The following is a 22,542-nucleotide window of genomic DNA, read 5'->3' on the forward strand; positions in this document are numbered from 1 at the left end:
CCGCCCACAGGCCCGGCCGAGTCCGTGTCAGGCTCGCCCCTGAGCCCGGCCCACAGCGGGCACGCTGGCTTCAGCACCGGCTGTTGTCAAACGCTGTCATCTTGATGGGGAAGGTTTTTACGGGCATGCATTTGAGCATACAGTTTGGTTATTTCAGGGGGTGCGGACACGTTTTTGGAGCGTGTAAGGCACGTATTTAAATCGTATTAGACACCAAACGAGAAGGCATAATATATCGGTTCCTGTACGCCCGCAGTCAAAACATTTGTTTTAAGCCGAAAAGGTCCTTACCGCAACCTATAACGGTACCTCTTTCGTTTCCAGCAAATTATCTGGCTAAACGGAAGGAAAGTGAGGTATTAGAAGACATAAATTCAACCGTTTAGACACTCATATCCTTTATCTGTGACGCTTGGTTAGGGGCACATCTCCACACAATTCATTTTGTGCATACAGCAGTGTCTTCCGTGCGGTTTGCTCTTTTGTTCCCATCGATTACTGGCGATGCGTCCCAATGAAGCTTTGAGTGGAGGGCTGCCCGCTCCCCCCTCATCGGAGGTCGATGTGCTTGTCTGGTGCCTCACTCACTGACCGCTCCCACCACTGACGATGGATTCCCGGTCCCGCAGACGAAGTCCGTTCCGTCCCAGAGGTCGCCTCGTCCAGCCGCCGCCCGGCGGCACCCTGAAGCTCTACCTCGCCTCGTCGTCCCGAGATGGCTCTGAACCGCCGGTCCTGCCGCGCGCCGTCCTACTGAAACGCATCTCGGCCGCTGACGTTCAGCGCGCCCGCCGTCCGCTTACGAGACTTGTCCGGCGACCGGCGATCACAGCGCCTCTGGCGGACAAGCACCGCGGCGTCCGGCGGCCATTCGGCAGGCGCCAGGCGGTGCGGCGACGCACCAACTGGATCTATCCCTCAGCCAATCCACGCCAGCCGCTGGCCCCGACCAATCACTGGGAGGGCTTCGACTCGGCACTCTTCTTCGAGCCCTTCTCGGAGCGGTCGGATCGCGGGGGGCCACCGGCACCGGCGGCGCGCGCCCCCTCTCGGCCCGCGCGGCCCCCAGGGGCGGACACGCACGCCAGCGTGGACGTCAAGGCGTCCGTGAGGTATCCAGCGGCGGCGGCGGCGGCGGCGGGCGGCCGGCAGACGGACGTGATCTTCGACGCGCGCGTGGACCCTGCGGCGGCGGCCAGCCAGATGACGCCCGGCCGGGGCTTCCAGCTGCGGCCGCAGACGGTGCAGTACGGCGGCTGGCTGCCGATGACGGCGTGAGCGGTGGCCGGCCGGGCCGTGCCTGCCGGACGAGCCGACCACGCCGCCGCGCGGTCAGACCCGGACGGTAGTCACCGGCGGATGGCGAGCGGAAGGCAGCGGTCAGGGGCGGGCCGGAGTTCGGGCCGGGATCCGAGCGCGTGGAGACTCAACGCCCCGTCTGAGCGTCGCAAGAATCGGCAGATACAGCCGAGCAGACACAGCCAGTAGGTGTCGGTCGCCGGGCGGTGGAGGCGCCGGGTGAAGACGGACCTGGTAGGGCCGCCGCCAGTGTGTGGCAGTCAATGACCGCTGCCCGAGCACCGGGTCAGGGCCGATCGCGGCCGGCAGGTGGCGCCAGGTTGGTGGCCGCTCAGCGCACCGCCAGGCCTGCACCCCCGCGACGCTGCGCGCGGTGCATCTGACGTTATCTGTTTTGCGCATCTCACAATAGATGTCACCGGCTGGGGGAGCGGTTCCCTTTGCTGAGCGATGAGGGAGGGGGCGGGGAGGGGGGGGGGGCGAGGGGGAGGGGGCTCGCAGCCCCACGAGTAAGTTAAATTCATTGTGCATCGTCTTGCCACGTGGTCTCGTGCACGCTGGGGGTCACGCACCCCGGTCCAGTGGATCTGCACCTGCACCATACCGGGCCATCTGATTAGCCGTTCGGTCCGCGCGAGCGTCGGGCGTCAATGGCTGTAAACATTGAATAAATAGAACGCGGTGGCACATTGTGAAATGATCTGCGCAGATGGCAACCGAGACAAACTACCCGAGGCTCTCAGACCTCGCAAAACACATCCGTCTCACTGCACGGTTAGTTAATCTCCCCCGGCCAACCACATTCAACCAGTAGCACAATAGCTGTTCTCGACTCCCGCGACTCAATCGCGGCGATCCTCAGCAACCTCAGCAACACACATTTGCAGAACGGTGTATTCCAGCATAGGGGTCTACAAGTACATTGTTGATTGAAAGGGCTCTAAAGCCATCAAACGTGGCCAGTTCAAATCAAAGAGTAACTTGAAGTTGTCGCAATGGTTAGAGCGCCCAGTAGAAATTTCTGTACAGGTGCACGACAAAGGAAGGCAGTTCGGCCGCACGCGGCCGCTGCGACACATTCAGCTCGTGCGGCCACACCAATCAATACAGAGTCCCTTATCAAAAATAACTCCGCCTATTCACTACAGTGGGGGGTGGGCGTGGGGTGCTTTTCGACTATCCGTACCAACTAAGGATAAGACCGAATCACAAGACACACACACACACACAAGGAGATGTGCTGACGACCGTCCGTTAAGTTCTGCCTCACACCGTGCGAAGACGTGTCGGCGCACGGAGCGCCGCCATCAGAGTTATCCGAGGAGAGACGATTGAAAGGGTTGTACACTGTCTGGCACACAGACCTGGCACACGAACACACACACGCGCACACAGCACGGGGACACGCGCGAACGGACACCGGCCGTGCGCCGCTGCCCCGGCCACATGGGCGCGTGGCTGGCCCGCCGGGCTCCACCGTCGGGCCGGGCTCGGGGAGCAGCCTCCCGAGGGCGCACACCAGCTCGAGCGCCGCCTCCTCCCTCACAGGCTGACGTCAGCCCACCGGCGCACAGAGGGCGCGGCGAGCCGTCGGCTGCCGCCCGGCGCTCCGCCGCCCCGGTCCCGCCCGTGCGTCCGTCCGCACACCCCACTCACCCCACTAGCTATCTACACGTACAAAACGGCGCGCGGCCGCGGCCGGGGGCGCCGCTGGCTCCGCGGCCGCTCTAGCTAGCTGACGCCGCCAGCAATACCCATGGAATTCGGTCGGCGACGGCGGCGGCGGCGGCGGCGACGGCTGCCGACCGCGCTCTGGCCTGCTCCGCGACCGAGCCGGTGTCTGCGGAGGGCTCCGGCGCGCCACAGCGCCACCACACTCACCCGACACTCACGCGCGACACATATACGCGGCAGGCCAGCACAGCGCGAACCCAGGAGGTATCTTAGCGTACAAAAACGTATCCAGGCGGTATGTACAAGAGCGCCCGCTCGCCGGAGGCCGGCGCCAGCCAGAGTGACGCCTGGTGGCCGCCAGCGTCGGCCCGGCCGCCGGCTGCACGGCGCCGGCCTCCACGGTCGCCGAGAGCGCGACGGCGAGCCGTGCGGCGTCCCGCGGCTCGGGGGCGCACAGTAATGAGGTCAGCGCGCCGGCGCCGGACGAGGCGGCGCGGCCGGGCGCGGGCGGGCCGCCACGGAGGAGATCTCGCCGGGTCCGCGGGCGGGACCGGCCGCCGCCCCGTTAGCCGTCCGCCTTGGGGGGCGTGAACCAGCCTGCCGACCAGCGGATGCGGTTAGAACGCCGCTGGAGACAGGGTGCACGGGGCAAGAACACGCCTGGGATGGGAGGCAGGGGTTGGAATACGGCTGAGGCGGGGCGCATGGGATTACGACACGGCTGGGACGGGACGCACGGAGTTACGACACGGCTGGGACGGGACGCACGGAGTTACGACACGGCTGGGACGGGACGCACGGGTTTAACACGCGACTGGAACAAGTGCACGGGGTTAGAACACAACTGGGACGGAGCGCATGGGATCGGAAAACGCTGAAACGGGCACACGTGTCGAAGAGGCCTGGGGAAGGACAGGGCGTCTGGAGACAAGAGTTATGCCAGCTGGAAAACACCGTCTTTCCTGATACACAGATAATTTGGGCACAGAATGACCTGCAACACAAGCCTAAGTGACGCGTCGCTCATTCGCCAACCCGCTCGCGTGTCGCTGACCGTAACACATTCACGTGGTTCGCGACGACTCGTGGAGTAAGATAGCACACTGGGATACTGAGCACACAGTGCCCACAGACACGATAAAAACAACAAACAAACAATGAAGACACGCCATCAACGCGTACTCTTCCATAAAGCTCAGGTCAGATAGCATCAAACAGAACGCACAGTGCCAGCTCAGCACAGCACATTCGTGGGCGGATCCCACAGATGACGCCATCGGCCCGCGAGCCGCCCGCCGCGCGCGACAAATGGCACGATCACTTCACTCACCGTTCTTCTCGTGGATCTGAACTAAGGACTTGAAAGACTGCTTGGCTCTGGATAGGCTGTACTGTCCCTGTAAGCCACGGCAGACTGTCAGCGCAGTGACGCACGCGTGCACCTACACTGGAGGGTAATCACCGCACCGCGGTGGACGATGTTACGTGGAGGGACTGTCCACGACGTCACGCGGCGCCCATGGGTCAGTCCGGTGGCGCGATGATGCTTCCACGAGCCTCTCCTCCCACGGATCTATCCGAACCGTGCACTACATCCACAACACGCGTCCAACGAGTCTAAAGCTGATCTGAATCTCCGGCATCAGTTCTAGAGTGACCGGAAACAGGATCCAAACCCATTAGAAATGGACACCGACTGACGAAGAAAAACGACGTGGACTCCCAGTGCAATTCAACGGTAGCCAAGTTTCATTAATACACTTCACCTATTTCGCGCCAACATGGATCACAAAAGCTAATGGAGGAGGCGCAAGGTGATCCATCGAGAGGGAGCGGGCCAACGGCCAAACCAAACCACCGGTGTGTTGGGAGTGTACAAAGAAAAAAAAACTGGCGGGAGAGCGATGCGCAACAGAATAAAGCACACAACTCAGCAAAAAAATTCGGCTGCGGATCACAGTCGACAGTGAAGATAGCTTTCTTAACGGACTGGACATTTCACGAGGACTTCTAACCTTTTTCTCGTGAACGAGGCTAAAATGTGGCTAAGCCAAGCGCACTTTTCAACCTCAACGAAACATGCAGATATTAAGGAAAATGTTGCCTTCATTAACGACACCGTAACGCCGCGGCCTGCAATGCCGACGCACCGCTGGTCGGCACCGACGCTGCCAACTCTCCTTATAGTGAAGGCTAAAGCCCAAATTTCGCAAGCCCGGTGTAACACGAAAAGGCGAATGGAGGGAGCAAAGGAAAATGACACCTGAGCCATCACAATGCGTGGATTAGGCACGCCATTAAAAACTATCCCGCCCATGAATCCAGTCCTTGTCTGGGACATGTCTGGGTACGCGAAGAACGTAAGATTGGCTGTTTCATGGTCAGTTCGCCATTCGCCAACCCTAAACGAGGAGAAAGCAGCTTAATCAATGGCTCCGTAGGGTTTCGAAGTCTTGTTTTCACAGCCCAGGAGATGGGCATACTTGCAACCTTTTATACCTTTGTGGTGTTTATATATCAAACACGTCCTTCAAACACGAATTACGAAATACGGTTGCCATAACAGCACTGACACCGTACAGCAAATACAAAACGAAAATGGCATGGGGGGGGGGGGATTTGCGGAAAGGCGAAATAGATGCAGTGACCCAATGCTGCAGCGATCGACCCAGTGATCGTTCCTTCCGCCGCAGACGAACTTTACTAAAACCATATTTGGGGGGGGGGGGGGCACCAAGGACGAAGAAAAACCCCAACCAAACCCAGGGGCCGCGATGCTGACCTTGGCCGCAACAAGCCAACAACATATCACACTCGGGACGGTGGAAATGTCTAGGTGACTCGCAACTACAAGCACGTGTCATGACAACACATGCCACGTGTGGGCCGCTGTTCCCCTGCGTATGGTTGCTGTGCAACACCGCCAAGTGGAAGTGCCGTCTCGCCTCTGCACATGACATGCGTTATACCCGCGTCAAGCCTGCACTTCGTGAGGAAACTCAGCACGCAGCAGCTGACGTCAGCGGGTCCAGTCCTCCTCCTCCCTCCCCACCCGTCCGCCTTCTTCGCAGCGTTCCCATACCCAGCCAATATACAAACATAAGCAGAAGCATCTGAGCACGCAGTCCTTCCGCGGCCCCTCCCCACTCCTCATCCTCGAGGGGATCCTTCACGAGTGGTTCAATATCGGCTCAACGAGGTGTCACGCGCGTCGACAGCCCAGAGCACCTCCGGCGGTGATCAAGCTCTCATAGCGCGGTGGTAACAGCGAGTTCCGCACACACGCTTACAGGCGCTCACAGTGTGTCGCGACCACACGCCTACAGTGCATCGCGCCTACAGACGAAGCACGCTCCACAGCAGGCACCTGCACTCCACCCTCTCCTCCCACCCAGGCCACTGCCCTGGACGCCCGCCGCCACCGCTGGTCCGCAGGACGGACTCGGTCGGCGGCCGCGCGCCGGCGCGTGCCTCACCTTGTAGGCGCCCTGGTTGATGCGCGCCTTGCCTTTGACCAGGGTGGCGGTGATCTGCATGATGATGGCCTCCACCGTGTAGGCCGACGTCCAGCCCTGCTTGGTCAGCAGCTCCATGCAGAGTGCGCCCCCCAGCAGCACGTAGCCGTTCTGCATCACCGGATACACGACGCGCACGAACGGAGGCTCGAACGGGTAGTTGTCCTGCGGCGGCGGGCGTTCGGTTAGCGGGCGGCAGCGGTGGCGGCGGGGGCGGGGGCAGGGGCAGGCGCCGCACCGACGGAAAAGAGGGGGGGGGGGGGGGGGGGCACGCGTGGGTACATTACAACCCTTATGCTTGGGACCAGCTGAGATGGAAGACACCAACCGTACAAAGAGCAGCACCACACCAGTGTTCAGTGCAATGAGAACACGGTCGGCACGAATGTTTCCCGGTTCCGTGTAATTGGTGACTGCGGTAGCATGGAGCGTTATTTGTTGCCAAACAGCTGTTCCTATTAGTTAAATCACATGCGATTACTTTGATAGCTTCACGGGTACGGCACGACACAGCACTGGGCGGAGCGGCATGTCGGGCGGCCGCGTGACATTGGCTGAAATGTCCCAGGGATACAGCCCAACCACCGGCCAGGGATCACCCGAAGCCAGCAACACAAGTCGGCATCAGACGCGCCGGCTCCGGATCGCATGCCGTGAAGAAATTCTGTATGTCATATGGGCGTCGCAAGGATGGTCGGCACGCGGCGCGATGCAAAACAGACGACCGTGTTATACACGAGAATGAGGAGCTGAAGGCCTGAACCCCTTAGGTTGAGCGTATGCCATCCGACATGGCAACCTCCGACCTCAGAAGACCTAAGTCACCGGCTACCGGCACATCGGCCCAAGCCACCGGCTACCGGCACATCGGCCCAAGCCACCGGCTACCGCCACATCGGCCCAAGCCACCGGCTACCGGCACATCGGCCCAAACCACCGGCTACCGGCACCTCGGCCCAAGCCACCGGCTACCGGCACCTCGGCCCAAGCCACCGGCTACCGGCACATCGGCCCGAGCCACCGGCTACCGGCACATCGGCCCAAACCACCGGCTACCGGCACCTCGGCCCAAGCCACCGGCTACCGGCACATCGGCCCGAACCACCGGCTACCGGCACATCGGTCCAAGCCACCGGCTACCGGCACATCGGCCCGAGCCACCGGCTACCGGCACATCGGCCCAAGCCACCGGCTACCGGCACATCGGCCCAAGCCACCGGCTACCGGCACCTCGGCCCAAGCCACCGGCTACCGGCACATCGGCCCAAGCCACCGGCTACCGGCACATCGGCCCAAGCCACCGGCTACCGGCACATCGGCCCGAGCCACCCGGCGCTGTTTCCAGGGAGTGGGTCCCACTCCAGAACGACACGTGAGCTCCTTTTTCTCCATGACAAGGAGAGAAGCCTGATAACGCAGATGCCACCAAAACGGGACGAAGCTATGCGAACACGTGTATCGGACAAATATGCCCGATACAGATACAGCAGTCATGCCTGACGCTGCCACTGCGGCCTCGGTCGGCGCGCGCCCACCCACCTCGAACACCAGGTTCAGCAGGATGTGGTCGATGCCCTCCTTGTCCTTGAGCTGGCGCAGGTCGCTGTATAAGTGCGAGTCCGGGTCCACCTTGTAGATCTTGACGTTCCAGTCGTACAGACTGTCGTTCTGCAGGTCCACCTTGAACGAGCCTGCCGAGCGGAGGGGGCGGGGGTGAGGAGCGCGCGACAAAAGGTCCACTCCAGCCCGACGGCGCGAATGACGTCATTCAGACGGCGCTGATGACGTGACTCAGACGCAGGCAGCCTCGGCTCCCCGCCGCGGACGGCGGCGTAGGATCGGCGGATCGAACGTGCCCTGGCTCCCGGAGCCCGGCAACAATGACACGTAAGCCATTAAAAGCGGAACCAGTGTTGCAGCGGATGGCCCTGCATGTAATGCGAGCAGCAATTTTCGATAAACATGCCAATCGTGTGCACACACGATTATGCACTACGGCACACAGTTCATTTCTGTGTGCGTGCTGGCTCTACACAGCACGAGTTAAGCGCCGAAGTACCCTGCAACTTGCACTACACTTACATAAAAATAATAAAGCCCAGCCCCAGAGCGCGGCGGCAAGCACACATCGCCGGGGTACGGTATCAACAGTGTCCCTCCCCTCCCCCCTCCCCCCCACGGACGGGGCCCCGGCGGACGGTACTCCAGAACCGTTGCCGGCCGCTATTCTGGTCCAGCGCCGAGCCGCGCCCGGCGGCGTCCGGCGCAATAACGCCCATCAGATGGGCCGGGGCCAGCCGGCACAGAGACGCGTACCGGAGGCGCCAGCACGACACTGGGACCGCGTCACCGCCAACAGCGCTCAATCTGCGTCTCAGATACGCCTCTGGGGACCTATGACAGACATGCTCCGGAGGCCTGCGGCAGACACACCCCGGGAACCTGTCACAGACGCGCCCTCGGGGACCTGTGTCAAACACACCTCCGGGGACCTGTTGCAGGCCCCCCGGGGGACCGTCAGAGGCACACTCCGGGAACCTGTCAGAGGCACACACCAGGAGACCTGTCACAGACCCCCGGGGACCTGTCATAGGCACCCCCCCCCCCCCGGGGACCTGTCATAGGCACACACCCGGGGGCCTGTCAGAGGCACACCCCCAGGGACCTGTCAGAGGCATCCCCCAGGGACCTGTCAGAGGCACACCCCAGGGGACCTGTCAGAGGCACACTCCCGGGGACCTGTCAGAGGCACACCCCCAGGGGGCTGTCAGAGGCACACCCCTAGGGACCTGTCAGAGGCACACCCCGGGGACCTGTCGGAGGCACACCCCCAGGGGGCTGTCAGAGGCACACCCCTTGGGATCTGTCAGAGGCACACCCCCAGGGACCTGTCAGAGGCACACCCCCGGGGACCTGTCGGAGGCACACCCCCAGGGGGCCGTCAGAGGCACACCCCAGGGACCTGTCAGGGGCACACCCCAGGGACCTGTCAGGGGCACACCCCAGGGACCTGCGACAGACATGCCCCCGAGGACGTGACACGAGACTCGGCATCCACCCCACAGCCGCTGTAACGGCACGGAGCCGGGGTAACATAGACGGCATTGAGTCGGCGACACGCCGCCCCGATGTAAAACAGAAGCAGCGCCATGAGCCTTGGATCCCGACACGGCCAAGGATGCGGCTCGCTGTTGAGCGGATTGACCGCTCAACGGCGGCGCCGACCGCACGTAAGGCGGGTAACCACCATGATTGCTATTGTTGGTTATGAGGTTCATCAAGCAGCTGACTCGGTGTTCGAATTCGGCCCGGGCTTCCACTCCGGCCTGGGCTTAGACTCCGGCTCGGGCGCGGGCTCAGGCTCGGGCCCGGGCTTGGGCTTGGGCTTGGGCTTGGGCTTGGGCTTGGGCTCGGGCTCGGGCTCGGGCTCGGGTTCGGGCTCGGGCTCGGGCTCGGGCTCGGGCTCGGGCTCGGGCTCGAGTCCGGGCTCGGGCTCGGGCTCGGGCTCAGACTCAGGCTCGGGCGCAGGCTCGGGCTCGAGTCCGGGCTAAGGCTCCGGCTCCGGCTCCGGCTCCGGCTCCGGCTCGGGCTCGGGCTCGGGCTCGGGCTCGGGCTCGGGCTCGGGCTCGGGCTCGGGCTCGGGCTCGGGCTCGGGCTCAGCCTCAGGCTCAGACTCGGACTCGGACTCGGGCTCGGGCTCAGGCTCGGGCTCGGGCTCGGGCTCGGGCTAGGGCCCGGGCCCGGGCCTGGGCTCGGGCTCGGGCTCAGGCTCAGGCTCGGGCTCGGGCTCGGGCTCACGTTTGGGCTCAGTCTACGGCTTGCGCAGCACCGCTTGCGCACGGCCTCCGGGACTCAGGCCGGCCACGCCCTGGGCTTAAGTCCGGCTCAGGCACACCGTACCCAGCATTATGCACGACGCCGCGCCTGCCGTACCAAGACGTTGCATATCCGGTTGTTACAATCGGTGCGCTCTCAGCTGTTGAAGGCTGTCACAGCGGGCTACCTCTGTCAGCGTGAGCCTGCCGTGCTTGGCTGACTGGGCCTGGTCGCAAGGCCCCGGCAGCTGCCAAAGCGTCGCGTCACAGTTACAGAGCGCGCTGCGCCCAGCCAGCGGTCAGATCCCAGCTCTCCTGGACCAACGTCAGCTTTCTGCACTGCTGGGCCGACGTCAGCTCTCAGCACTGCTGGGCCGACGTCAGCCCTCAGCACTGCTGGGCCGACGTCAGCTCTCAACACTGCTGGCCCAATGTCGGTCGTTGGAGAGATTTGCTCGCATACCGCGCCGCGTACGCTTGACCCCCAGCTCGGGGCAGTGACTTCCACTACGTCCCTCCTCTCGCTCGTATCAGCAGCCAATGACGCCGCTAAGCCGTCGGTACCCGGGCGTCCCATCCCCGTGCTGAGATGGGAAGGCTCAAGGCTACAAGACTGGTAGCGTCGAGCGCCCACTATCACCTGACCACTCTCGGGCCCACCGAGCCGGAAATATGCCTGCCGTTACACCCGCTGACCATCACTCATAGTGTCGGCGGAACGGCTCGCAGGCCGCCTCTGTCATCACGCCAGGCTTATCGCCTTCGCAACCGTCAGGACGCCACACCTTGACACTCTCGGCCACCCGTGCCGCCCCTCAGCCCCCGTGCCACCTCTCAGCCTCGCGGGCAGCCCCCGTGCCGCCTCTCAGCCCCGCGGGCAGCGGCCGGCGCGCCTCACTGACCGCTCTTAAAGCTGTCCGATCTGTAGATATCGCGCAGCTCCTTCATCAGCCGGTCTGTGGCCTGCACGCTGCCGCCGGTGGTGGGCCCGCGCGTCAGCTCCCGTGAGTGGTGCTGTCGCAGACGCTCCAGCGCCAGCTGGTGCTCCGGACACAGCTCCTTGTCCTGCGCTCGGCAGCCCGCTGGCGTCAGCTCGGGCAGCGGACACGCCCCCCCCCCCCCCCCACACGCACACACGCCGCCGACCAGCAGCGCTATTCGCCATTATCAACAAGCATCACATAAATCTGACGTCAAATCATCATTGGAAGCCGACTTTCAATTCAAATAACTATACAAACCGCCAATATCAACAAGCATTACATCAATCTAACGCCACGTTATCATTAGAAGCGGACGTTCAATTGAAACAAAAACACAGTCACTAAGCAAATCAAACCAGTCATCACGAGGGTCTCTGCCCACCGACGTGGTTAAGTGGGATCGCTTCTAAAGACAGGCTGAATTCTCAATGATAGCGCAATGTCGAAACGACGACAACTGGAGTGAACGTCAGGTCCCCGCTCGTAGGACGATGCGTCTCACCTCCCAGTCTTCCCCCAACTACGACACGGCGACCCTCCCCGCCAGCCGTCGCCCCACAGCCCACGCACCGGGTCCTTATCGCCGGCGGTGGGCTCCTCCATCTCTATGTGCATCTCGTCCATATCCTCATCGGGCTCCAGATCGTCCTCGTCCTCGTCCTCCTCCTCCTCGTCGTCGTCCTCGTCGAAGCCGTCGTCGGCGGAGGCGGCGGCGGCGTCGGCGCTGCTGGGCGAGCCGTGCCGGAGCCGGCCGCTCTGGGAGAACTGGGCGAATGTGACGCGCAGCAGCCGCTCCAGGTCGGGCGGCGTCGACACGCCCAGCGCCGGGCACACCAGCTCCAGCAGCAGCTTCGTCTGCGACAGGATCTGTCGGGAGGCAGGGCGCGGTCAGAAGCGGCATCGCGGGCGGGGCGGGTCAGAAGCGGCGTCGGCGGCCGGGCGGACGCGTCTGCTGCAGCGCTTTGTGGGATCCGCGACACGGATCAGACACAGCACGGGTTTAAGACACAGGTCAGATGCTTACAAACGACAACATAATAATTTTCAAAATGGATACATACATATCTATATAACTGTCATATCTTGGCCCTCACGGGTCCGGCCACAGAGTCGCGCTTGCTGTGTGGCTCGTTCCAGCACCCTCAGGGTTCAGCCAGCAGCCGGCGGGGGGCCACTGGTGCGGCGTCCCATGAGATCTGACCAGCTCCGCGCACCCGCGTCCAGCACGCGAACGGGAGGCTAACGTGTTGCTGAGGCCATGCCAAACATCGACCGTCGAGAGGCCGGCTCATAATCGGCACCACCAGTGTCGAAGGCTCCACTTACAGCGGTGGGGGATTACAATCGACACATGCAATCACCTCGTTCACGGAAAGGCCGTAGCATTCATAATCGGTGCATGGAACGGAAATGAGTCCTCAAACGTGACGCGTTCTCCACCTGGGATAGCTGTCAGAAGACTGCAGCACCGCAATGGTGTCAAAGATTCCAACAAGACAGGAAACAGCTCTCCTTTCAACGTGACGGGAAAATCTGATCAAGCACGAGTCACGAAGACCAGCGAGGTAGGTCGTCACTGATACTGGACATCGCTCTGTCACCACCAGCAGGTTATCGGGGAGGCAGGAGCGCCCATCCGCAGCTTAGCGGGGTCAAAACAGCCGCTGCACGGCCTTCGTCCCCCTCCACCTCCCCACCGCGGGCAGAGCCGCGCTGAGTGAGCGTCCACTTCAAGCTGATCCCGCGAAGCCCCTCCAGCGGGCCAGTCAAATCAGCCGCTGCACGGCCTTCGTTCCCCTCCACCTCACCACCGCGGGCAGAGCCGCGCTGCGTGAGCATCCACTTCAAGCTGATCCCGCGAAGCCCCTCCAGTGGGCCAGTCAAATCAGCCGCTGCACGGCCTTCGTCCCCCTCCACCTCACCACCGCGGGCAGAGCCGCGCTGCGTGAGCATCCACTTCAAGCTGATCCCGCGAAGCCCCCTCCAGTGGGCCAGTCAAATCAGCCGCTGCACGGCCTTCGTCCCCCTCCACCTCACCACCGCGGGCAGAGCCGCGCTGCGTGAGCATCCACTTCAAGCTGATCCCGCGAAGCCCCTCCAGTGGGCCAGTCAAATCAGCCGCTGCACGGCCTTCGTCCCCCTCCACCTCCCCACCGCGGGCAGAGCCGCGCTGCGTGAGCATCCACTTCAAGCTGATCCTGCGAAGCCCCTCCAGTGGGCCAGTCAAATCAGCCGCTGCACGGCCTTCGTCCCCCTCCACCTCCCCACCGCGGGCAGAGCCGCGCTGCGTGAGCGTCCACTTCAAGCTGATCCCGCGAAGCCCCTCCAGTGGGCCAGTCAAATCAGCCGCTGCACGGCCTTCGTCCCCCTCCACCTCACCACCGCGGGCAGAGCCGCGCTGCGTGAGCGTCCACTTCAAGCTGATCCCGCGAAGTCCCTCCAGTGGGCCAGTCAAATCAGCCGGCAGCGACCAGGGCGGACTGCGGCGGACGGAAGACTAGCGGCGCCTCCTCACCACCTAACGACTCGCCCCTCTGCGCCGGCGGCGTATCGACGGACGCCGTTCAGCCGGCCGAGACGGGTCCGACGCGCCGCAGCCGCGCACTCGGGCCACCCTCGGCCGGCCGGGACGGGTCCGACGCGCCGCGGCCGTGCACTCGGGCCACCCTCGGCCGGCCGGGACGGGTCCGACGCGCCGCGGCCGTGCACTCGGGCCACCCTCGGCCGGCCGGCAGGATCCGTTCGGCGCTCCGGTCGCGGCCGTGATGAACGCCGCCGGACGGTCCGTGCTATCAACTGCCGGGCGACAGCTGTCGGCGCGGGCGACAGTACGCCCCAGCCGTCGGCTCGGGCGGCCGGTACATTGGTCGTGCGCCGGTGCGACAACACGCCAGCCGAGCCCGGCGCCAGTGCTGACGCGCGACGCCACGTGAAACCCCCTGCGCAGCCGCCACGTCATCACAGCGAACGGCGCCGGCAGCCGGACAAGCTGGATCGCGCGAACCGACGCCCCGGCGAGCCTCAGCCGACTGATGCGAAGAAGCCGCCCCTGGCCGGCGGCGAGCCGCAGCCGCCACCGGTCCGCAGAAAAAAAAACCAGCCCGGAAGCCACACTGGACGACACAGACCTGGACGACAAAGCGCTGCCCCAGCCAGGCCGGCAGTCAGCGCTCCAGGGAGCGAGCCTGGTGCTGCGTCAGCCCCCGCACCGTCTCCCAGCGGACGGCTCCTCCGTCAGACCCCACACCACCTCCCAGCGGACTGCTCCTCCGTCAGCCCCCGCATCGCCTCCCAGCGGACGGCTCCTCCGTCAGACCCCACACCACCTCCCAGCGGACTGCTCCTCCGTCAGTCCCCGCACCACCTCCCAGCGGACGGCTCCTCCGCCAGCCTTCCGCCACCACCTGGCAAACACCGCCGTCGGGAAGCCCCACAAGGCCACATCGTCAGCGGTGCAGACGGAGCCCCGCTGTGGAATCAAGCGGAGATTGACGTCCGGCATTCCCACGTAACCCCAAGACGCCGGCATGCCACTGGGCACAGCCCCTGCTCTGAGTCACAGGGCTCCACCCGGCCGGACTTCAGTCGAGACGCCGAGCCGCGCTCCACACGCCGCCTCTCCGCAGCCGGGGCATCCCTCCTGGTCGACGCGCCGCCACAGAACGGTCGCCGTCCTGCGTACCGGGACCCGGGACATCACGGCCTCAGCCGGACGGGGCGACAAAGAGCCGGGATCACGCGGCCAACGAAGCAGTGTTGTGTCCGTCTCCAGCGCCCGGCGGCTCACCGGAGGCCGCAGCAATGCCGTGGGATCTCCGCAGTGCCGGCGCCCGGCGGTGTAGACCCAACCCTGCGCCCGGTGTACAGGTGCGGTAAACACCGGTGTTGGGTGATTTGCATGCGCTGCGCGGAACGCACACATTCAAACGATGTTGCTGTTTTGAAAACACCGTTCCTAAACAGCACCGCGCGAGTGATTCTGCGGCACCAAGCCATCTCAAAACATTTAAGGCCGAATTCTGGAGGCTTGGCATACAACAGCAGCCCGGAAGTTCGATATCAAGGAAGATTACCTTAAAGACCGGGGGACGAGCTTAAGGACGAGGATTATCACGACATTATCCTGCCATCGCGGTGACGGCGGCCGGGCCGCGCGCGGCTGCCGCACAGAGCAGCCACGGCTGGCGGCGGCGATAGTCAGCTGATGCAACGCAACGCCGATAACGGGACGGCCGGGGAAACCGAGCCGACCACGGTCGGCCGGCCGGCCGCGGCGAGCGCGCCAGAGAGGCGGGGGTGCGTGGCGGCGCCGGCCGGGCCGACGGGAGCGGCGGCAGGGGTCCGACCCGGCCAGCTGATGGCGGACAGTGATAGCGGACCACCTCCCCAATGGAGGGGAGGCGGGGACCCTCCGTGGCCGTCACCGGGCGCTGGAGCCCCCCTCTCCATGGCAGCCGCGGACCGTCTCTGGCCTGTAGCGACATATGCCTTCCTTGCTGGGTGCTCGCCGATGACGTCCTCCTCACCCTCTAAACACCGATCTTTTTTCCGCCTAACTTCTGACGTATCTCCTGAAGATCGATGACTACTCCGCAGACTTACGGCCGGCGTATTGCCTTTACTCCTGATCGATGACTTCCTCCTGCGCATCACCAAGCACAGTTTCCTCTCTTCTCTGTCCAGCAGCCCGCCGCCGCTGCGACAGAGACCACCTCAACACATAACCGACGGGTCAGGCGCCGCCGCCGCTCCCTCGAGCTTCATCGGCGGTGACACCCATCCTCCCTTCAGCCCCTTACCAGTCGCCTGCCGTGATCAACAGCCTCCCTCGTCCGTTCTCACGGTCGCCTCGTCACTGCCCGGCCTCGTCACCGTCCAGCCGCGGCGTCCCGTCACGTCCCGTCAGCGATGCGCCACAGCCGGCGCCCCCTCCCTCTCCCCCCCGTCCGGCGGTTCGGTCTCGTGCGCGTGCGGGAGCCGGAAGGGTCGGCGGCGGCGCCGGCCGGCCGCACGTCACGAGGTCGGCCAGGCGGACGGAGCCGGGGCCGCCGCTTGGCAGGAGCCGGCGGGCCGCCGCTCGGCCGCGCGCCGCCGCGCCGCCGATGCCCGGCGGAGCGCCGGCACCGACTGACTAGTCGGTGTGGCACCGCCAATGGCCAGGCGCTGCAGAGTGCATCGGTACAAGAGTAGCACCAGCTCCCACACGACGAGGCATGTAACTTTCGGCCAAATGTTTTAATATTCAGCTGAATATAACAATCTTCAACTGCATGTGTCAACATTTCAACTGCATCATTAACATCTCAGCTGAAACGCAACAATGCTACGAAAAGTAGCCGTATGAACAAAAATATCATAAAAATGCCATTCAAGCACAACCCTTAATAACCTGTTTATCAATTGCAATACCCTAATGCTGCACATCAACACACATACACAAGATATCACAAATTTGATGGACAACGTTGTTGCCAGCCATTGCCAGAAAAGCCTGATAAAAGTAAAAAATTTCCTCGAGCGGATCGCGGATCTCATACGGTGGCATGAATCGACTAAGCTCGCTGCTGTACAGCCATTGAGAGTGGACGCCACAGGACGGAGGCGCCGACGCAGCAGCACGAGACTACACCATCCACGCGGCGCTCGTCATCCATGCATTCACGTGCATCCAGGCTGACGCCTCATTCAGCTGACCGCGGGTCGCAGGCTCTGGATGAGTCACACCTTTGACGTCAGACGCGTCGCTGTATCGGTGGCCGACCGCTCGGGAACCCCCAGGGGTTACGCTTACATGGATTGTCGGTTACACAAGACGAGCTCAGAGCCGACCAGGTCCCACGTCACACATCCGAGACTGACCGGTTCGGCGGGCCATTCGGATGTCTGGAACAATCCCCCCGGGAGTGCTAACCCCTGCACGCCAGGGTCACGACCCCGGCACATTAGCGCTGGCAGCACCCGGTGAGCGGAGTGTTGTAGTCACGACACAGGAGGGGCGGCAGACAGAAGAGCACCACAGAGCTGCGCCACGCCGCCCGACTACAAGACCGCCCAACTCTTCATCTGTGGCGAACTCTATCTAAATCTATATAATCCGCAGCGAAATTTGCCATCTAGCACCACACGGCAAATTTTTTTTGCGATTTGAATTCAATTCACGTGAGCCACACTTTTGCTTTCTATTAGCAATCACCAGAAGACGAGGCAGAAACGCAAAAAGGCAATCGATAGTCGAATGACATGAGGTATGATAGTCGACAGGCGAATGACACCGAGTATGGCAGTCGATAGTCGAATGGCACGGGGTATGGTAGTCGATGATCGAATGACACGGAGTACCACAGTCGACAGTCGAATGACACGACGTGTAGCAGTCGATAGTCGAATGACACAGGGTCTGGTAGTTGATAGCCGAATGACACGGGATAGAATGGCAGCCGAACTGGCACTGTGTGAGGGTAACGTCCAAAGTTCAGCCCGCAGCAAATGGTCACGCTGCGCCGTACCATCGCCCTCGCAGACCTGGCACCAAAGTCGGACGGATCCCGAGCCGAGGCGGGGGGGGGGGGGGGGGGCGGAGAGGGCCTGGTCTGGCGTGCTGGTGACCAGGTTCAGCGGGGGGTGGGGGGTGACCTAGTCCGGCGGGGTGGTGACCGAGTCCAGCGGGACGGTGACCGGTTCCGGTGCATCGGTGATGAGGTCCGGTGGGGCGGTGGCCAGGTCCGGCGGGGTGGTGACCAGGTCCGATAGGGTGGTGACCAAGTCCGGCGGGGGTGGTGGCCGGGTCCGGCGGGTAGTGATCGGTTCCGGCGGGGGTGGTGACCGGTTCCGGCGGGGCGGTGACCGGGTCCGACGGGGCCGCTACGCCCAGGCCTCACGCCGACCGGTCCGGCCACTTCAGGCCGCTCCACTCCAAGTCGGGAGCGATCATACTCCAAGTGTCGCGTCACAGCGCCCCTTCCTGCCTCGATTATCCGCCGGCAACCCTTCAATCCTCCACGTCGATTACAACGCCAGATTGCAGCGGTTTGTGTGGTCTGACATAGTGGTGTCACTTCGTATACTTCTGAAGGCCCAGTAATGTCAGATTTTAACAACGGGCATATGTCGATGCATGCAAAGGGTGACTATTGAAATGGCCATCGCAGACCAAAAGGGCTCTACTGCCACCCTCACCGGAAGGCTCTACTGCCACCAAAACCAAGTCTCGCCGAAAGTGGTTTGCCGGCAAAACCACCTGCAGCGGCACTCTACATTGGCTTCATGCAAAACCGCATCCGTGACAGCGCTACCCATGGGCGGAGTAGCCGCCATGCTATCACCAGCAGACCGCACGACAAGCCGGAACAGGTGGCGGCAAAGCCCAGTTCTGGGCGCACGCGTGGCTGCGCGCGGCACGCAGCTCCGATGGTGCCAGCCGGCCGCTCAGCTGCTGCACGCTCACAACCGGAGCCGCCGCGAGGCGCGTGGTCCACAGGCCCCGAGACACCCGTCAGCTGACGGTCCACAGGCCCCGAGACACCCGTCAGCTGACGGTCCACAGGCCCTGAGACGCTCGTCAGCTGACGGCCCACAGGCCCCGAGACACCCGTCAGCTGACGGCCCACAGGCCCTGAGACGCCGTCAGCTGACGGCCCACAGGCCCTGAGACGCCGTCAGCTGACGGCCCACAGGCCCTGAGACGCCGTCAGCTGACGGCAGGCTCGCGGAAGACAACGGCCAATGTGGGAGCAAACGCTTGCAGGATTGACGATGGGTAATCAGTGTTGCTGGGCAGACCTGTCAGCCACGCTACTGTCGTGATCAGACCGGTGGCGTTAGTCACGGAATGATACCGCAAAGTCCGTCACACTCCTACTGCAGTACAGAACCACAGCTGTTCAATCAACGCCGACACAACTTGCAAACTCGCCGCCGTCCAGACGCAGACGAGTTCCGAGTTCCCATCCGCCTTTGTCGAGACGCGGACGGCCCTTCGCAACAGTGCCGGCAATGCCCCTTCGCCGCCCGCCGGGAGGAGCGCACGGCTTGGGTGGCGGGCGGACCTTCGCAGTAGCGCCGGACGGACCCCCCCCCCCCCCCCCCCCCCTGCCGCCATGCCGCCAGGAAGAGAAGCGCGGCTCGGGTCCCGGCGCGGTCAGCTGAGCGGCTGACCCAGTGCCGTCAGCTGGCCGCCCTCAAGGTCACGGCCAGCTGGCCGCCGGCCCAAGCCGGACGCGCCGACCACCAGGGTCACTGACCCTGCACCGGGCCAGACAATGAACCGGGCCGCCACGTGGCCGCAAGAGTCTACTGCCCATCGCGTCGTCCTGCTCCGCTCTTCGTGCACGACGTCACCAGCGCCGGGCTCAGAGAAGGGCTTTAAATGCCGCCCCTTTTTTGCATCTGGTTGCGAGCCACACGCCCGGTTATTGATCACACCCGATTGACGAGGCTATAAATGGCATCACCAGGCATGCTCCGCTACCCGTGCACAACACCGCAAAGGAGGCATCCTGCGATCACTATGGAATCGCGCCGCATTCGTCAATAGTCGTAAGCAAACCAAATACCGAATAGTCAAACCGGCCTGACGTGCCCATAACGGCGACCAATGGCAGCGGGCTCCGGCAGCGGCCGCGGGAGGGGCGCGACGGCCCGGATGTCGGCGAGGGGGCGCTGGCCGGCGGCGGCAGGTCCGGCACCAAGGTCAGCGTCGGCCGGCGCCGCTGACCTCGCCGCCGGCGGCCAGCGCCGCGACGGCCGCACCGGGGTGAGCCGGCCGCTGTGGCCCGGCGCCGGCGCCGGCGACCGGCGCAGGCACGGGCCCGGCGCCGCCACCGACGCGCACCACCCAGCCGACTGCGACAGGCCGCCAGCGTCGTCAGGCGCAGCCGAAAGCCCGCGCAGACAACGCCTGTGCTATCGCATTCAAGCATGGAGCCGCCTTATGTCGAAGGCCACTGCAGAGCGCGCGGACCGCTGTGTGCACGGAAACTATCTCCAACATCAGATAAACGAATAATCGTCGGCCTGCATAAACAGGGAATAACTGATGTGTCAACATCTGACGTTTTCATGCCGACATTATCCCCCGCACCACAGATCGGGGTACGACCAGGAGCACATACCGCCATATGTGACACTGCCTTGTCTAAATTTTTAACGCCGGCACATGGAGTTCTTAGAAAGTGCGAAGGAGGGCGACAAAGCCTATTTAAAGTTAATTTTCCGGGTATGGCCATCAGCCTAATACTAAATGTTCTCAAAAAGCGGAAGGCGGGGGGGGGGGGGGGTATGGCCCCCGGCTCCCACGTACGTCCATGACACTTTATGCAAAAAACATGAACTCCGCATTGCGATATTCGATACCAGACCTTGCGAGAACAAGGTGAGCAAAAAAAAAAACAACAACGACAAAAAAAAACGGAAAAGATCAAACCAAAGAATCAAAGCGAAGTACCCCAAGAGAGAGTGACAGTTGCCCCGCATAATTATTATTTGTCCTGTTTTCAACAATGCCCCCACCTTTTCGGCATTGGAACAGCCCTATCATTTAGTTTGTCTTACCCCGACCGGTTTCACCATTGCTTAACACGCTTTATTCTGAATATCAGTATTCAATGCTGTCTTCCGAAAACACGCGCGCGCGCCCCCTGACCGTCAAGACGTGGAGGTGAAGGTCAGATAAGCGTTTTGGACTGTGCTCACGCTAGGCTCTTGAGACACGGGCAAACTTGGAAGGGCAGACTGCGCCTGACACACTTCTATCAAGATGACGTACTACGCAGAAAGTAGAACAAGTCCCTCAAATTGAACGGCGGACGTCCCATACCAGTGACACAAGCATAATATAACAAAACGACAAGCCAACTATGAAATCGCCCAGCATTCTATTAAAGGAACCGAGCATTCCAACGAAGCTAGATCGACGAGCACCCATGCAGCACACCTTGGGACTGTACACACCCAAGATCAGGAAAGGAAAGGCACAGGCCGTAGGCCGGTAATGCCACCAAAGGTCCGCCTCTCCATGGTGTCCATCCCACGCTCGTTCATAATCATGGTAGAAGGGTAGTTGACACGGACACAGCGGACATAAGGGCGCGTGTGCGTGACCATCACGGCGCGTGTTCGTGAGTCCTGCAGGTGCGCGCCGACCGCAGGACGCCTGGGCGCCCGGCACGAGCAACCGGTGGTGTCCCGGGCCCGTGATTCCCGCCGCACTCCTTCCACCGACAGTTTTGCGGAGGGATTTCTATCTGTTTACAGTGATGGACCAACGCTATCTGGCGGCCCGGACAACTCGCTGCTGCGCATACGAGCTGCCCCGATCCACATGCAGCCCCCCCTGCTGAATGCGCTGTCAGCTGTTCCGTCACAGGCCAAAGCGCTCACCCCCCTCATCCGTCCTTGAACATAATTTCCCTAATGCCTTTTATGAGCGAATTGATGGAGGCAAATGCGTTTTGCTTTCAAGGCCCATCTAATGTACGTAGAAGATCACGAATATAAGGAACGCTTCTGTGCCCATTGCTTTAAACCGCCACTTTCAAACTATTATTAGCCTGAAACTACCAACGAATAATGTCCTTTGTAATAACGCGGAGACACCTTGCAGACGAAAGCTCAAAACCCTTGTATGGCTCAAAACTCGCTTTACATTAAAACATTAACACGCGAACCATTAGAAGATCACGAAAGGTCAGAATAATCATAAAACAGACAGTCCACCACAATAAACAAATGCTGTGAACATGACGGCACTTGTCACACGATGGTTCACTACTGAGTTTTCAGGGTCCGTCGCCGAATGCACTATGCGTCTGCCCCACCTGTATGCGATCCTACACTGTACTGTGCACGCACACTTGCACTCCGATTCTGTTCGTTTTTTCTCCTAATTCATCCCACTTGTCCGCCAGTGCCCAGCGGAGCTCGTCATTCACTCCCTCCCCCTCCCCCCCCCCCCCCCCCCCCCGGCAGCGAGCCTCATATTCCCGGCCCGGCTGCTCACTGTGCTGGCCCAGTGACCCCTCTGACGCACTGCCCCCCCCCCCCCCTCTCTGCCAGCGACCCTCCGTCTCCCGGCCCACAACTGGCCAGTATGGTGACCCAGTGACCCCCGGACGCACTGTCCCCCCCTCCCACCAGCGAGCCTCCGACTCCCAGCCCACGGCTGCTCAGTGTGGTGACCCCGTGACCCGCCGGGCACGCAGCCGCCGCCGCTCTACGTGATTGTCGGCCCCGGACGTTGTCGAGAGCGTGTGCAGGGCG

General features: G+C 62.6%; 1 protein-coding gene across 1 annotated transcript; it reads right to left on the bottom strand.

Moving 5' to 3' along the window:
• Window positions 1-3,429: 3,429 nt before the first annotated feature.
• Window positions 3,430-12,028, bottom strand: LOC119095559 (ubiquitin-conjugating enzyme E2 Q2-like). Its single transcript, XM_037218411.1, has 6 exons — window positions 11,857-12,028; window positions 11,206-11,368; window positions 8,028-8,179; window positions 6,450-6,653; window positions 4,304-4,370; window positions 3,430-3,570 (listed from the first exon to the last, which is right to left on the bottom strand). The coding sequence occupies exons 1-6, from the start codon at window positions 11,908-11,910 to the stop codon at window positions 3,539-3,541; spliced, it is 672 nt and encodes a 223-aa protein (XP_037074306.1). The 5' UTR covers window positions 11,911-12,028; the 3' UTR covers window positions 3,430-3,538.
• Between the last annotated feature and the right edge of the window lie 10,514 nt (window positions 12,029-22,542).

This window comes from Pollicipes pollicipes, unplaced genomic scaffold, assembly GCF_011947565.3.
Source record: "Pollicipes pollicipes isolate AB1234 unplaced genomic scaffold, Ppol_2.1 Scaffold_4219;HRSCAF=4965_pilon_pilon_pilon, whole genome shotgun sequence".
In the NCBI taxonomy this organism is placed as follows: domain Eukaryota; kingdom Metazoa; phylum Arthropoda; class Thecostraca; order Pollicipedomorpha; family Pollicipedidae; genus Pollicipes; species Pollicipes pollicipes.

What these genes read in the sequence shown, in the direction of transcription:
- LOC119095559 (XM_037218411.1), bottom strand. Translation starts at nt 11,910, where the DNA reads ATGGACGAGATGCACATAGAGATGGAGGAGCCCACCGCCGGCGATAAG. An exon ending in CCGCCGGCGATAAGGACCCG is followed by an intron (nt 11,369 to 11,856) that starts GTGCGTGGGCTG and finishes TGCCGAGCGCAG; the next exon opens with GACAAGGAGCTGTGTCCGGA. An exon ending in TCAACCAGGGCGCCTACAAG is followed by an intron (nt 4,371 to 6,449) that starts GTGAGGCACGCG and finishes CGTGGCTTACAG; the next exon opens with GGACAGTACAGCCTATCCAG.